Source organism: Fistularia commersonii, chromosome 17 (genome assembly GCF_037954325.1).
Source record: "Fistularia commersonii isolate RoL2024-O1a breed Wild chromosome 17, RoL_Fcom_v1.0, whole genome shotgun sequence".
In the NCBI taxonomy this organism is placed as follows: Eukaryota; Metazoa; Chordata; class Actinopteri; order Syngnathiformes; family Fistulariidae; genus Fistularia; species Fistularia commersonii.
In genome coordinates, this window is record NC_141300.1 from 2,194,665 (window position 1) to 2,211,615 (window position 16,951).

At 47.5% G+C, this 16,951-nt stretch overlaps 1 protein-coding gene across 1 annotated transcript in view; it reads left to right on the plus strand.

Moving 5' to 3' along the window:
- Positions 1–16,951, plus strand: part of LOC147224729 (uncharacterized) — a 28,430-nt gene that overhangs the window by 9,739 nt on the left and 1,740 nt on the right. The window contains exons 29-42 of the mRNA XM_086163662.1: positions 1,478–12,904; positions 13,124–13,341; positions 13,427–13,598; positions 13,723–13,967; positions 14,091–14,274; positions 14,923–15,124; positions 15,211–15,389; positions 15,467–15,536; positions 15,658–15,782; positions 15,862–15,893; positions 15,968–16,136; positions 16,374–16,478; positions 16,582–16,622; positions 16,720–16,839. Of these exons, the coding sequence (XP_086019788.1) occupies positions 1,478–12,904; positions 13,124–13,341; positions 13,427–13,598; positions 13,723–13,967; positions 14,091–14,274; positions 14,923–15,124; positions 15,211–15,389; positions 15,467–15,536; positions 15,658–15,782; positions 15,862–15,893; positions 15,968–16,136; positions 16,374–16,478; positions 16,582–16,622; positions 16,720–16,839 (13,289 nt within the window). The remainder of the gene's footprint in view (positions 1–1,477; positions 12,905–13,123; positions 13,342–13,426; positions 13,599–13,722; positions 13,968–14,090; positions 14,275–14,922; positions 15,125–15,210; positions 15,390–15,466; positions 15,537–15,657; positions 15,783–15,861; positions 15,894–15,967; positions 16,137–16,373; positions 16,479–16,581; positions 16,623–16,719; positions 16,840–16,951) is intronic.

Sequence of the window (16,951 nt, forward strand, 5' to 3'; positions counted from 1 at the left end):
ATTACCGATGTTGATCTCAGTGTCTGCTCGCGAGCTCTGGAAATAGAATGTAGAGCAAAGCAATACCAAGATGTATCTTGGCAAGACCTGGGTCAAAAGGTCATATGCGACCCGAAGGAAGGCCTCGTCTGTCATAACAAGGAACAAGGTGTACCGCCTGCTTGTTTTGACTATGAAATACGTGTCAGATGTTGCATTTACACATGTGGGGAAGAGACCACTCCGACAATCACGACGACAACAAGCGCTCACACAACCACCGGAAAACCAACAACAACCGTCCTACAACATACCACAACTTCTGGAACCACAGAAAAGCCCACAACAGAAAAAAGTACAGAAAAGTCCACATCAGCAACCACAGAAAAGCACGTCAGCACAACCGCTCTAACTACAGCTGTCACAGTCACTCAAGGATCCACCACCACAACCCCCGAGGTTTTTACAAATAGCCCTGTAGTGACATTGTCCCACAGTACTGCGGCGCAAATTAGTCAAACCACCAAGGGAGCTCCAACACCAAAAACCACACAGGGGCCTACTACTACAGCTGAAGAAACTACAACCACTCAATCCACGGTTGGGACACTTACTACCACACGCAGTAGTACAACAGCCTTCCAGCATACAACAACCACAGTACAGCCCACACCAGGAACAACAACAGAAAGACCCATCACCACTACACCCATCACCGTCACAACAACCACAGGAAGACCCACAACAACTGTCCAATCCACAAAAGAACTCACCCCCACCCCAACCACCACAAAAAGGTCTTTCCCAATAGACGAGACAACGACCTCCCTGGTCACTACAACAACTTCTATTACAACCCCAGAAATAGCCACCCCAACAGAAGATAATTGCTACAAGTGTGAGTGGTCAAAATGGCTCAACAACAATTACCCTGAACCCGGCCCTGAGGGTGGAGATTATGAGTCTGTCTCCAACATTACCGATGTTGATCTCAGTGTCTGCTCGCGAGCTCTGGAAATAGAATGTAGAGCAAAGCAATACCAAGATGTATCTTGGCAAGACCTGGGTCAAAAGGTCATATGCGACCCGAAGGAAGGCCTCGTCTGTCATAACAAGGAACAAGGTGTACCGCCTGCTTGTTTCGACTATGAAATACGTGTCAGATGTTGCATTTACACATGTGGGGAAGAGACCACTCCGACAATCACGACGACAACAAGCGCTCCAACAACCACCGGAAAATCAACAACAACCGTCCTACAACATACCACAACTTCTGGAACCACAGAAAAGCCCACAACAGAAAAAACTACAGAAAAGTCCACATCAGCAACCACAGAAAGGCACATCAGCACAACTGCTCTCCAATCCACAGAGGAATCGACTATCTTCGAAACAACCACAGAGAGACCCCAAACCACAACAGCCAGCCAACCCACAGAAGAACCTACTACCTTCACAACAACCACAGGAAGACCCACACCAGGAACAACAACAGAAAGACCCATCACCACTACACCCACCACCGTCCCAACCACCACAGAAAGGTCTTTCCCAATAGACGAGACAACTACCTCCCTGGTCACTACAACAACTTCTACAACAACTACAACAACTACAACAACTTCTGTTACAACCCCAGAAATAGCCACCCCAACAGAAGATAACTGCTACAAGTGTGAGTGGTCAAAATGGCTCAACAACAATTACCCTGAACCCGGCCCTGAGGGTGGAGATTATGAGTCTGTCTCCAACATTACCGATGTTGATCTCAGTGTCTGCTCGCGAGCTCTGGAAATAGAATGTAGAGCAAAGCAATACCAAGATGTATCTTGGCAAGACCTGGGTCAAAAGGTCATATGCGACCCGAAGGAAGGCCTCGTCTGTCATAACAAGGAACAAGGTGTACCGCCTGCTTGTTTCGACTATGAAATACGTGTCAGATGTTGCATTTACACATGTGGGGAAGAGACCACGCCGACAATCACGACGACAACAAGCGCTCACACAACCACCGGAAAACCAACAACAACCGTCCTACAACATACCACAACTTCTGGAACCACAGAAAAGCCCACAACAGAAAAAACTACAGAAAAGTCCACATCAGCAACCACAGAAAGGCACATCAGCACAACTGCCCTCCAATCCACAGAGGAATCGACTATCTTCGAAACAACCACAGAGAGACCCCAAACCACAACAGCCAGCCAACCCACAGAAGAACCTACTACCTTCACAACAACCACGGCACAGCCCACACCAGGAACAACAACAGAAAGACCCATCACCACTACACCCACCACCGTCACAACAACCACAGGAAGACCCACAACAACTGTCCAATCCACAAAAGAACTCACCCCCACCCCAACCACCACAGAAAGGTCTTTCCCAATAGACGAGACAACGACCTCCCTGGTCACTACAACAACTTCTATTACAACCCCAGAAATAGCCACCCCAACAGAAGATAACTGCTACAAGTGTGAGTGGTCAAAATGGCTCAACAACAATTACCCTGAACCCGGCCCTGAGGGTGGAGATTATGAGTCTGTCTCCAACATTACCGATGTTGATCTCAGTGTCTGCTCGCGAGCTCTGGAAATAGAATGTAGAGCAAAGCAATACCAAGATGTATCTTGGCAAGACCTGGGTCAAAAGGTCATATGCGACCCGAAGGAAGGCCTCGTCTGTCATAACAAGGAACAAGGTGTACCGCCTGCTTGTTTCGACTATGAAATACGTGTCAGATGTTGCATTTACACATGTGGGGAAGAGACCACTCCGACAATCATGACGACAACAAGCGCTCACACAACCACCGGAAAACCAACAACAACCGTCCTACAACATACCACAACTTCTGGAACCACAGAAAAGCCCACAACAGAAAAAAGTACAGAAAAGTCCACATCGGCAACCACAGAAAGGCACATCAGCACAACCGCTCTAACTACGGCTGTCACAGTCACTCAAGGATCCACCACCACAACTCCCGAGGTTATTACAAATAGCCCTGTAGTGACATTGTCCCACAGTACTGCGGCGCAAATTAGTCAAACCACCAAGGGAGCTCCGACACCAAAAACCACACAGGGGCCTACTACTACAGCTGAAGAAACTACAACCACTCAAACCACGGTTGGGACACTTACTACCACACGCAGTAGTACAACAGCCTTCCAGCATACAACAACCACAGTACAGCCCACACCAGGAACAACAACAGAAAGACCCATCACCACTACACCCATCACCGTCACAACAACCACAGGAAGACCCACAACAACTGTCCAATCCACAAAAGAACTCACCCCCACCCCAACCACCACAGAAAGGTCTTTCCCAATAGACGAGACAACGACCTCCCTGGTCACTACAACAACTTCTATTACAACCCCAGAAATAGCCACCCCAACAGAAGATAACTGCTACAAGTGTGAGTGGTCAAAATGGCTCAACAACAATTACCCTGAACCCGGCCCTGAGGGTGGAGATTATGAGTCTGTCTCCAACATTACCGATGTTGATCTCAGTGTCTGCTCGCGAGCTCTGGAAATAGAATGTAGAGCAAAGCAATACCAAGATGCATCTTGGCAAGACCTGGGTCAAAAGGTCATATGCGACCCGAAGGAAGGCCTCGTCTGTCATAACAAGGAACAAGGTGTACCGCCTGCTTGTTTCGACTATGAAATACGTGTCAGATGTTGCATTTACACATGTGGGGAAGAGACCACTCCGACAATCACGACGACAACAAGCGCCCCAACAACCACCGGAAAATCAACAACAACCGTCCTACAACATACCACAACTTCTGGAACCACAGAAAAGCCCACAACAGAAAAAACTACAGAAAAGTCAACATCAGCAACCACAGAAAGGCACATCAGCACAACTGCTCTCCAATCCACAGAGGAATCGACTATCTTCGAAACAACCACAGAGAGACCCCAAACCACAACAGCCAGCCAACCCACAGAAGAACCTACTACCTTCACAACAACCACGGTACAGCCCACACCAGGAACAACAACAGAAAGACCCATCACCACTACACCCATCACCGTCACAACAACCACAGGAAGACCCACAACAACTGTCCAATCCACAAAAGAACTCACCCCCACCCCAACCACCACAGAAAGGTCTTTCCCAATAGACGAGACAACGACCTCCCTGGTCACTACAACAACTTCTATTACAACCCCAGAAATAGCCACCCCAACAGAAGATAACTGCTACAAGTGTGAGTGGTCAAAATGGCTCAACAACAATTACCCTGAACCCGGCCCTGAGGGTGGAGATTATGAGTCTGTCTCCAACATTACCGATGTTGATCTCAGTGTCTGCTCGCGAGCTCTGGAAATAGAATGTAGAGCAAAGCAATACCAAGATGTATCTTGGCAAGACCTGGGTCAAAAGGTCATATGCGACCCGAAGGAAGGCCTCGTCTGTCATAACAAGGAACAAGGTGTACCGCCTGCTTGTTTCGACTATGAAATACGTGTCAGATGTTGCATTTACACATGTGGGGAAGAGACCACGCCGACAATCACGACGACAACAAGCGCTCACACAACCACCGGAAAACCAACAACAACCGTCCTACAACATACCACAACTTCTGGAACCACAGAAAAGCCCACAACAGAAAAAACTACAGAAAAGTCCACATCAGCAACCACAGAAAGGCACATCAGCACAACTGCCCTCCAATCCACAGAGGAATCGACTATCTTCGAAACAACCACAGAGAGACCCCAAACCACAACAGCCAGCCAACCCACAGAAGAACCTACTACCTTCACAACAACCACGGCACAGCCCACACCAGGAACAACAACAGAAAGACCCATCACCACTACACCCACCACCGTCACAACAACCACAGGAAGACCCACAACAACTGTCCAATCCACAAAAGAACTCACCCCCACCCCAACCACCACAGAAAGGTCTTTCCCAATAGACGAGACAACGACCTCCCTGGTCACTACAACAACTTCTATTACAACCCCAGAAATAGCCACCCCAACAGAAGATAACTGCTACAAGTGTGAGTGGTCAAAATGGCTCAACAACAATTACCCTGAACCCGGCCCTGAGGGTGGAGATTATGAGTCTGTCTCCAACATTACCGATGTTGATCTCAGTGTCTGCTCGCGAGCTCTGGAAATAGAATGTAGAGCAAAGCAATACCAAGATGTATCTTGGCAAGACCTGGGTCAAAAGGTCATATGCGACCCGAAGGAAGGCCTCGTCTGTCATAACAAGGAACAAGGTGTACCGCCTGCTTGTTTCGACTATGAAATACGTGTCAGATGTTGCATTTACACATGTGGGGAAGAGACCACTCCGACAATCATGACGACAACAAGCGCTCACACAACCACCGGAAAACCAACAACAACCGTCCTACAACATACCACAACTTCTGGAACCACAGAAAAGCCCACAACAGAAAAAAGTACAGAAAAGTCCACATCGGCAACCACAGAAAGGCACATCAGCACAACCGCTCTAACTACGGCTGTCACAGTCACTCAAGGATCCACCACCACAACTCCCGAGGTTATTACAAATAGCCCTGTAGTGACATTGTCCCACAGTACTGCGGCGCAAATTAGTCAAACCACCAAGGGAGCTCCGACACCAAAAACCACACAGGGGCCTACTACTACAGCTGAAGAAACTACAACCACTCAAACCACGGTTGGGACACTTACTACCACACGCAGTAGTACAACAGCCTTCCAGCATACAACAACCACAGTACAGCCCACACCAGGAACAACAACAGAAAGACCCATCACCACTACACCCATCACCGTCACAACAACCACAGGAAGACCCACAACAACTGTCCAATCCACAAAAGAACTCACCCCCACCCCAACCACCACAAAAAGGTCTTTCCCAATAGACGAGACAACGACCTCCCTGGTCACTACAACAACTTCTATTACAACCCCAGAAATAGCCACCCCAACAGAAGATAACTGCTACAAGTGTGAGTGGTCAAAATGGCTCAACAACAATTACCCTGAACCCGGCCCTGAGGGTGGAGATTATGAGTCTGTCTCCAACATTACCGATGTTGATCTCAGTGTCTGCTCGCGAGCTCTGGAAATAGAATGTAGAGCAAAGCAATACCAAGATGCATCTTGGCAAGACCTGGGTCAAAAGGTCATATGCGACCCGAAGGAAGGCCTCGTCTGTCATAACAAGGAACAAGGTGTACCGCCTGCTTGTTTCGACTATGAAATACGTGTCAGATGTTGCATTTACACATGTGGGGAAGAGACCACTCCGACAATCACGACGACAACAAGCGCCCCAACAACCACCGGAAAATCAACAACAACCGTCCTACAACATACCACAACTTCTGGAACCACAGAAAAGCCCACAACAGAAAAAACTACAGAAAAGTCAACATCAGCAACCACAGAAAGGCACATCAGCACAACTGCTCTCCAATCCACAGAGGAATCGACTATCTTCGAAACAACCACAGAGAGACCCCAAACCACAACAGCCAGCCAACCCACAGAAGAACCTACTACCTTCACAACAACCACGGTACAGCCCACACCAGGAACAACAACAGAAAGACCCATCACCACTACACCCATCACCGTCACAACAACCACAGGAAGACCCACAACAACTGTCCAATCCACAAAAGAACTCACCCCCACCCCAACCACCACAGAAAGGTCTTTCCCAATAGACGAGACAACGACCTCCCTGGTCACTACAACAACTTCTATTACAACCCCAGAAATAGCCACCCCAACAGAAGATAACTGCTACAAGTGTGAGTGGTCAAAATGGCTCAACAACAATTACCCTGAACCCGGCCCTGAGGGTGGAGATTATGAGTCTGTCTCCAACATTACCGATGTTGATCTCAGTGTCTGCTCGCGAGCTCTGGAAATAGAATGTAGAGCAAAGCAATACCAAGATGTATCTTGGCAAGACCTGGGTCAAAAGGTCATATGCGACCCGAAGGAAGGCCTCGTCTGTCATAACAAGGAACAAGGTGTACCGCCTGCTTGTTTCGACTATGAAATACGTGTCAGATGTTGCATTTACACATGTGGGGAAGAGACCACGCCGACAATCACGACGACAACAAGCGCTCACACAACCACCGGAAAACCAACAACAACCGTCCTACAACATACCACAACTTCTGGAACCACAGAAAAGCCCACAACAGAAAAAACTACAGAAAAGTCCACATCAGCAACCACAGAAAGGCACATCAGCACAACTGCCCTCCAATCCACAGAGGAATCGACTATCTTCGAAACAACCACAGAGAGACCCCAAACCACAACAGCCAGCCAACCCACAGAAGAACCTACTACCTTCACAACAACCACGGCACAGCCCACACCAGGAACAACAACAGAAAGACCCATCACCACTACACCCACCACCGTCACAACAACCACAGGAAGACCCACAACAACTGTCCAATCCACAAAAGAACTCACCCCCACCCCAACCACCACAGAAAGGTCTTTCCCAATAGACGAGACAACGACCTCCCTGGTCACTACAACAACTTCTATTACAACCCCAGAAATAGCCACCCCAACAGAAGATAATTGCTACAAGTGTGAGTGGTCAAAATGGCTCAACAACAATTACCCTGAACCCGGCCCTGAGGGTGGAGATTATGAGTCTGTCTCCAACATTACCGATGTTGATCTCAGTGTCTGCTCGCGAGCTCTGGAAATAGAATGTAGAGCAAAGCAATACCAAGATGTATCTTGGCAAGACCTGGGTCAAAAGGTCATATGCGACCCGAAGGAAGGCCTCGTCTGTCATAACAAGGAACAAGGTGTACCGCCTGCTTGTTTCGACTATGAAATACGTGTCAGATGTTGCATTTACACATGTGGGGAAGAGACCACTCCGACAATCACGACGACAACAAGCGCTCACACAACCACCGGAAAACCAACAACAACCGTCCTACAACATACCACAACTTCTGGAACCACAGAAAAGCCCACAACAGAAAAAAGTACAGAAAAGTCCACATCGGCAACCACAGAAAGGCACATCAGCACAACCGCTCTAACTACGGCTGTCACAGTCACTCAAGGATCCACCACCACAACCCCCGAGGTTTTTACAAATAGCCCTGTAGTGACATTGTCCCACAGTACTGCGGCGCAAATTAGTCAAACCACCAAGGGAGCTCCAACACCAAAAACCACACAGGGGCCTACTACTACAGCTGAAGAAACTACAACCACTCAAACCACGGTTGGGACACTTACTACCACACGCAGTAGTACAACAGCCTTCCAGCATACAACAACCACAGTACAGCCCACACCAGGAACAACAACAGAAAGACCCATCACCACTACACCCATCACCGTCACAACAACCACAGGAAGACCCACAACAACTGTCCAATCCACAAAAGAACTCACCCCCACCCCAACCACCACAGAAAGGTCTTTCCCAATAGACGAGACAACGACCTCCCTGGTCACTACAACAACTTCTATTACAACCCCAGAAATAGCCACCCCAACAGAAGATAACTGCTACAAGTGTGAGTGGTCAAAATGGCTCAACAACAATTACCCTGAACCCGGCCCTGAGGGTGGAGATTATGAGTCTGTCTCCAACATTACCGATGTTGATCTCAGTGTCTGCTCGCGAGCTCTGGAAATAGAATGTAGAGCAAAGCAATACCAAGATGTATCTTGGCAAGACCTGGGTCAAAAGGTCATATGCGACCCGAAGGAAGGCCTCGTCTGTCATAACAAGGAACAAGGTGTAACGCCTGCTTGTTTCGACTATGAAATACGTGTCAGATGTTGCATTTACACATGTGGGGAAGAGACCACTCCGACAATCACGACGACAACAAGCGCTCACACAACCACCGGAAAACCAACAACAACCGTCCTACAACATACCACAACTTCTGGAACCACAGAAAAGCCCACAACAGAAAAAACTACAGAAAAGTCCACATCAGCAACCACAGAAAGGCACATCAGCACAACTGCTCTCCAATCCACAGAGGAATCGACTATCTTCGAAACAACCACAGAGAGACCCCAAACCACAACAGCCAGCCAACCCACAGAAGAACCTACTACCTTCACAACAACCACGGTACAGCCCACACCAGGAACAACAACAGAAAGACCCATCACCACTACACCCATCACCGTCACAACAACCACAGGAAGACCCACAACAACTGTCCAATCCACAAAAGAACTCACCCCCACCCCAACCACCACAGAAAGGTCTTTCCCAATAGACGAGACAACGACCTCCCTGGTCACCACAACAACTTCTATTACAACCCCAGAAATAGCCACCCCAACAGAAGATAACTGCTACAAGTGTGAGTGGTCAAAATGGCTCAACAACAATTACCCTGAACCCGGCCCTGAGGGTGGAGATTATGAGTCTGTCTCCAACATTACCGATGTTGATCTCAGTGTCTGCTCGCGAGCTCTGGAAATAGAATGTAGAGCAAAGCAATACCAAGATGTATCTTGGCAAGACCTGGGTCAAAAGGTCATATGCGACCCGAAGGAAGGCCTCGTCTGTCATAACAAGGAACAAGGTGTACCGCCTGCTTGTTTCGACTATGAAATACGTGTCAGATGTTGCATTTACACATGTGGGGAAGAGACCACTCCGACAATCACGACGACAACAAGCGCTCACACAACCACCAGAAAACCAACAACAACCGTCCTACAACATACCACAACTTCTGGAACCACAGAAAAGCCCACAACAGAAAAAAGTACAGAAAAGTCCACATCAGCAACCACAGAAAGGCACATCAGCACAACTGCTCTCCAATCCACAGAGGAACCTACTACCTTCACAACAACCACGGTACAGCCCACACCAGGAACAACAACAGAAAGACCCATCACCACTACACCCATCACCGTCACAACAACCACAGGAAGACCCACAACAACTGTCCAATCCACAAAAGAACTCACCCCCACCCCAACCACCACAGAAAGGTCTTTCCCAATAGACGAGACAACGACCTCCCTGGTCACTACAACAACTTCTATTACAACCCCAGAAATAGCCACCCCAACAGAAGATAACTGCTACAAGTGTGAGTGGTCAAAATGGCTCAACAACAATTACCCTGAACCCGGCCCTGAGGGTGGAGATTATGAGTCTGTCTCCAACATTACCGATGTTGATCTCAGTGTCTGCTCGCGAGCTCTGGAAATAGAATGTAGAGCAAAGCAATACCAAGATGTATCTTGGCAAGACCTGGGTCAAAAGGTCATATGCGACCCGAAGGAAGGCCTCGTCTGTCATAACAAGGAACAAGGTGTACCGCCTGCTTGTTTCGACTATGAAATACGTGTCAGATGTTGCATTTACACATGTGGGGAAGAGACCACTCCGACAATCACGACGACAACAAGCGCTCACACAACCACCGGAAAACCAACAACAACCGTCCTACAACATACCACAACTTCTGGAACCACAGAAAAGCCCACAACAGAAAAAAGTACAGAAAAGTCCACATCAGCAACCACAGAAAGGCACATCAGCACAACCGCTCTAACTACGGCTGTCACAGTCACTCAAGGATCCACCACCACAACTCCCGAGGTTTTTACAAATAGCCCTGTAGTGACATTGTCCCACAGTACTGCGGCGCAAATTAGTCAAACCACCAAGGGAGCTCCAACACCAAAAACCACACAGGGGCCTACTACTACAGCTGAAGAAACTACAACCACTCAAACCACGGTTGGGACACTTACTACCACACGCAGTAGTACAACAGCCTTCCAGCATACAACAACCACAGTACAGCCCACACCAGGAACAACAACAGAAAGACCCATCACCACTACACCCATCACCGTCACAACAACCACAGAAAGACCCACAACAACTGTCCAATCCACAAAAGAACTCACCCCCACCCCAACCACCACAGAAAGGTCTTTCCCAATAGACGAGACAACGACCTCCCTGATCACTACAACAACTTCTATTACAACCCCAGAAATAGCCACCCCAACAGAAGATAACTGCTACAAGTGTGAGTGGTCAAAATGGCTCAACAACAATTACCCTGAACCCGGCCCTGAGGGTGGAGATTATGAGTCTGTCTCCAACATTACCGATGTTGATCTCAGTGTCTGCTCGCGAGCTCTGGAAATAGAATGTAGAGCAAAGCAATACCAAGATGTATCTTGGCAAGACCTGGGTCAAAAGGTCATATGCGACCCGAAGGAAGGCCTCGTCTGTCATAACAAGGAACAAGGTGTACCGCCTGCTTGTTTCGACTATGAAATACGTGTCAGATGTTGCATTTACACATGTGGGGAAGAGACCACTCCGACAATCACGACGACAACAAGCGCTCACACAACCACCGGAAAACCAACAACAACCGTCCTACAACATACCACAACTTCTGGAACCACAGAAAAGCCCACAACAGAAAAAACTACAGAAAAGTCCACATCAGCAACCACAGAAAGGCACATCAGCACAACTGCTCTCCAATCCACAGAGGAACCTACTACCTTCACAACAACCACGGTACAGCCCACACCAGGAACAACAACAGAAAGACCCATCACCACTACACCCACCACCGTCACAACAACCACAGGAAGACCCACAACAACTGTCCAATCCACAAAAGAACTCACCCCCACCCCAACCACCACAGAAAGGTCTTTCCCAATAGACGAGACAACGACCTCCCTGGTCACTACAACAACTTCTATTACAACCCCAGAAATAGCCACCCCAACAGAAGATAACTGCTACAAGTGTGAGTGGTCAAAATGGCTCAACAACAATTACCCTGAACCCGGCCCTGAGGGTGGAGATTATGAGTCTGTCTCCAACATTACCGATGTTGATCTCAGTGTCTGCTCGCGAGCTCTGGAAATAGAATGTAGAGCAAAGCAATACCAAGATGTATCTTGGCAAGACCTGGGTCAAAAGGTCATATGCGACCCGAAGGAAGGCCTCGTCTGTCATAACAAGGAACAAGGTGTACCGCCTGCTTGTTTCGACTATGAAATACGTGTCAGATGTTGCATTTACACATGTGGGGAAGAGACCACTCCGACAATCACGACGACAACAAGCGCTCACACAACCACCGGAAAACCAACAACAACCGTCCTACAACATACCACAACTTCTGGAACCACAGAAAAGCCCACAACAGAAAAAAGTACAGAAAAGTCCACATCGGCAACCACAGAAAGGCACATCAGCACAACCGCTCTAACTACGGCTGTCACAGTCACTCAAGGATCCACCACCACTACTCCCGAGGTTTTTACAAATAGCCCTGTAGTGACATTGTCCCACAGTACTGCGGCGCAAATTAGTCAAACCACCAAGGGAGCTCCGACACCAAAAACCACACAGGGGCCTACTACTACAGCTGAAGAAACTACAACCACTCAAACCACGGTTGGGACACTTACTACCACACGCAGCAGTACAACAGCCTTCCAGCATACAACAACCACAGTACAGCCCACACCAGGAACAACAACAGAAAGACTCATCACCACTACACCCACCACCGTCACAACAACCAAAGTAATATCAACCACACAGGTATCAACAAAAGAAGTTGGCACCACTTTGGGACAAACCACAGAAAAACCCTCCCCCCCAACTTCCACAACACCCGAGGTGCCAATCTCTACTCAAAAATCTACCTCAGCAGAACGGACCACAATCCCAATTACAACATCCATCCATACCAAAGCACCAACTACATCACCTGAGGCCATAACAACCACCTCAGCCACAGAGTTGCCCTCATCTTCATTAGCTCCAAGTAGAACCACCATTTGCTTCTGCAAGTATATGGGCCAAATTATCTCTCCTGGTAAGCAGTTTTCTCATTACAATTCTGAACCCCAGAGCCGAATTGTGTCTTTATATTTACATTTTGTTGTTACGTAACATTATGTTATGTTGATGATTGGACAGGAATTAGGTTCTTTTGGCCAAATACTGTAGAATTAAAACCACATATCAACTGGGACGGTTTGTGATTCATGTCACTGGTCTTTTTAACTGACTGCATTCATTTTTTCCCGTTAAGGTAATTCAATTTACAATAAGACTGATGGGGCCGGTTGGTGTTTCACTGCATACTGTAATCTCACTTGTTACATTGAGAAATCTTTCGGACCATGCCCGTCCACCACTCCACTAACTCCCACAACCGGCCCAACCCCTGGCTTTACTACAACCAGCACAATTCCTGTAACCACACTGCCGCCCCCGGAGGACTGTACCTATCTCAACCCACCTCGAAAGGTATTTCACCGTAGCTCTCCACAATTTTATTTCAGAGGTATTTTGATTTGATCTTTCACTAAAATCTCATATTTGTTTTTGACAGAATGGGGAAGTCTGGAAAGACAGCAACTGTACGACTGAGACATGTGAAGATGGAAAAGTAGTGACAGAACATGTACAGTGTCCACAAGTGAAGGAACTCATTTGTGACAATAAGATTCCACCAGTCAAAGTGTATGACGAAAATGGTTGCTGTTACCACTATGAATGCAAATGTAAGCTTGGCCGGAAGCAATATAGTCATATAAGAAGTAACCATACCATCAGAATTCTGTTGCTTGTTGTGTATAATAGTCAGTGTCACTGTTTGTTTCTATTTGTTTGTGTTTTTTTTCCCAGGTGTCTGCGGTGCCTGGGGAGATCCTCACTACACCACCTTTGATGGCCAATATTACAGCTTCCAGAAAAACTGTACATATGTCCTGGTCAAAGAAATCGTCAACCGGCACAATTTAACGATCCTCGTCGACAACGAAAACTGCGATGCCACTGGGGCTGTCACCTGTGTCAAGTCCTTGATAGTATATTACCAAAACTACGAGATCGTTCTTCGACAGGAGAGGACGCCAAAGACAGTCAACGTGGTGAATAATGCCAATGCATCCACGCTGACTGAGCCAAGTCTTGTGGTTTGCCTGCAGTATGCTGTCATACAAGTGATGCTTTGCTGTAAGTAAGAAAGTAACGCGAATGCTTCCATCGTCCAGGTATATGTCAACAAGAAGCAGGTTTTCCCGACCTACTCCAATGATGACTTCATCATTACCAGTAGTGCAATCCAAATACTCCTGAGAATCCCAGCGATTCAGGCCGAGGTGGTGTTCAAAGGTCTACACTTGAAGGTCGAGCTGCCATTCTCCAAATTCAGTAACAACACAGAGGGACAATGCGGTAAGCTGAGAATCGATTCATTCAGTTAAAAGGTAGGAGCTGGATGAGGCAAGATGTTGGTAATTGGAGAGGTAACAACAGCGTTGGCTTTGATACAATAACTTCAATGCACTGACCTGCAATAATAATAATATGAGCTCATAATATGAGCTAATGTTGTAGTGAATATTCCTTAGTATGGCATTTTTCAGCAAGGGACCACAACACTTCAGGAAGCAACCTGTTAACACCCTATTTTTTCATCGCCAAACTACCTTTTGAGTGGTGTCCTGACAATGCGGCCCTGGGACCAGTTACAGCGACCTGCCTGTCAAATAGTGACAACAGCTAGCTGAGAATGTTCCTCAGAGACCTCAACAAGTCAAAAAGTCAGAAAGCTAATAAAAGAAGAAAAAGCATGCCAACGGCTGGGTCGCAAATAACTCATGCAATATCTCGTTTTGGTCCGGATCCACTGTCACCCCCACAAGACTGTCCTTCAAATGATGGACATCCTATTGATCCTTTCTCATCAAGAATTGTTGTTTTACATTAGATTATGTCACGATGATGCAATGTCGTGGCTAAAGCTCTGAGATTTTGGGAGGGCATCTGTATTCAGTATCTTACCAGTGACCACGTCAAACAGTCGGTGTTTGTCCTGACCAGGTTACTGCGACAATAAAAAAGAGAATGACTGCAAACTACCAAACAGCCAAAAGGTTGTCCATTCCTGCCAGGAAATGGCCGATCATTGGAAGGTATTGGACAACAAGACCTACTGCAAGGAGTCAACCACGACCGTGGCCCCAGTCTCAACACCCTCACCTGTGCCCTGCAAGGCCGAAATCTGTGAAATTATTAGCAGCGAGTAAGATTGTTTTAATCCACCTGAACAATTTTTTACCAGTTTTGATCACCTGGATTAACAGCATGTTTCAATACTCATCCAATAAGGATTTTCAAGGAATGCCACAAGAAAATCCCGCCGACGAACTATTACGAGGCGTGTCGTTTTGACGTGTGCCAAATGCCAAATTCCACGGTGGGCTGCTCCAGCTTGGAGGCCTATGCAGAACTGTGCGCCTCTGAGTCAATTTGCGTGGACTGGAGGGGCTCCACGAACGGCCAGTGCGGTAAGAAGGCTTTGGTCTTTGGTGAAAATCTCTTGGGTCATTTTGGATCCGTCAGCAAACGCTCTTTGGTTTTACAGATTATGAGTGTCCCGGAAATAAGGTGTACAAACCCTGTGGGCCGACTGTCGTGCCCACCTGCAACGCAAGGTGAGTGCTCCCTTTCATTTTCACAAAAATCAAACAAGACTGTCATTAAACTGCTCTTACATGAAGGAGGGCTCCCTATCCGGTTGGTTATGTGATTATACACGTGTTTCTTCATTAACAGATACAATGAAAAATACACAGACAACACTCAAAAAGAGAAGAGTGAACCAGTCCAAATGGAGGGATGTTTCTGCCCGGAGGGCAAAATTCTGTTCAGCTCGAACTCTGACATCTGTGTCACAGCCTGTAAGAAATTATTTTCACCTGGATGTAAAGAATATTTGTTGACCGAATATATTCAGTAATGTATGTATATTTTCTAAAGGTTGCACTGGACCTGACGGCCAGCCCAAGGAGGTGAGCTAAGCAACTGGTGAGCGAACACCACATTCTTGCTCGGACCCTTAACCCCAGTTTCCTCTCCCGAACAGGTTGGCGACACGTGGACCAGTGGATGTAAGACGTGTGACTGCGACGAGGACACGATGAGTGTCCAATGTAAGCCCATCACGTGTCCCACTCGGGCGCCCGTCATCTGTGACAAGGATGGGGAGGTGCTGGTCAACCGCACCGTGAACTGTTGCAATGAAGCTGCCTGCGGTGAGTTGAGTGCCAGGGAAATGAATGAAGTCTCTCGTTGGTTGCCAGAGGACAGATGCCGACTGTAAATTGGAGTGACACCCACTCTACCAGTTGAGCTGCAGTCTCAACTTAGAACTAGAACTTAGATGGTAGCCTAATTTTGGAACAATTCAACGAAAGCAAAAAGTTCAAACACTCGATTCAAAGAACTCTTGCCATCATAACTCGCGATGCTCGTTTCCATCCACCCGACAGAGTGTGATAGCAAACACTGCAAGATATCTTCCATCACGTGTGAGACGGGATTCCAGCTGAAGGTGACGCCCCCCACCGACGGCTGCTGCCCCACGTACACCTGCGGTACGATGCCTCTGCAGTCATACCAACTTCTGGTATTCAATGTTCCTGGAAAGAAAACACGACTGTCGTAACGGCGCATGTTGTTTTGTTTTTTTTTCTCCAGAGCCCAAAGGCGTTTGTGTCTTCAATGATACTGAGTACAAGGTGAGGAGCACTAGAACCTGCTAGGGGTAACTTTCATACCATTTGTCGCTCTTGTGTCATGACTGTCAGCTTCTTTGCTTGTTTTTTGTCTTCGCAGCCTGGAGTATCATTCACTGAAAGCGCGTGCAAAACCTGTAGCTGCACTGAAGAACAAAATCCAGTGGACCAGCTGAACGTCCTGAAGTGTCAGACGATTTTCTGTGACCACTGTCCTTTGGTACGGTTCCACAGCGATAGGTCTATTTTGGTTATGTTGGTAATGTTAAGATCAAGACAGTCGCAGTGCGACTCCAGCGGTTGACCGGGTTCTCTCTGTATGTTCTCTCCAT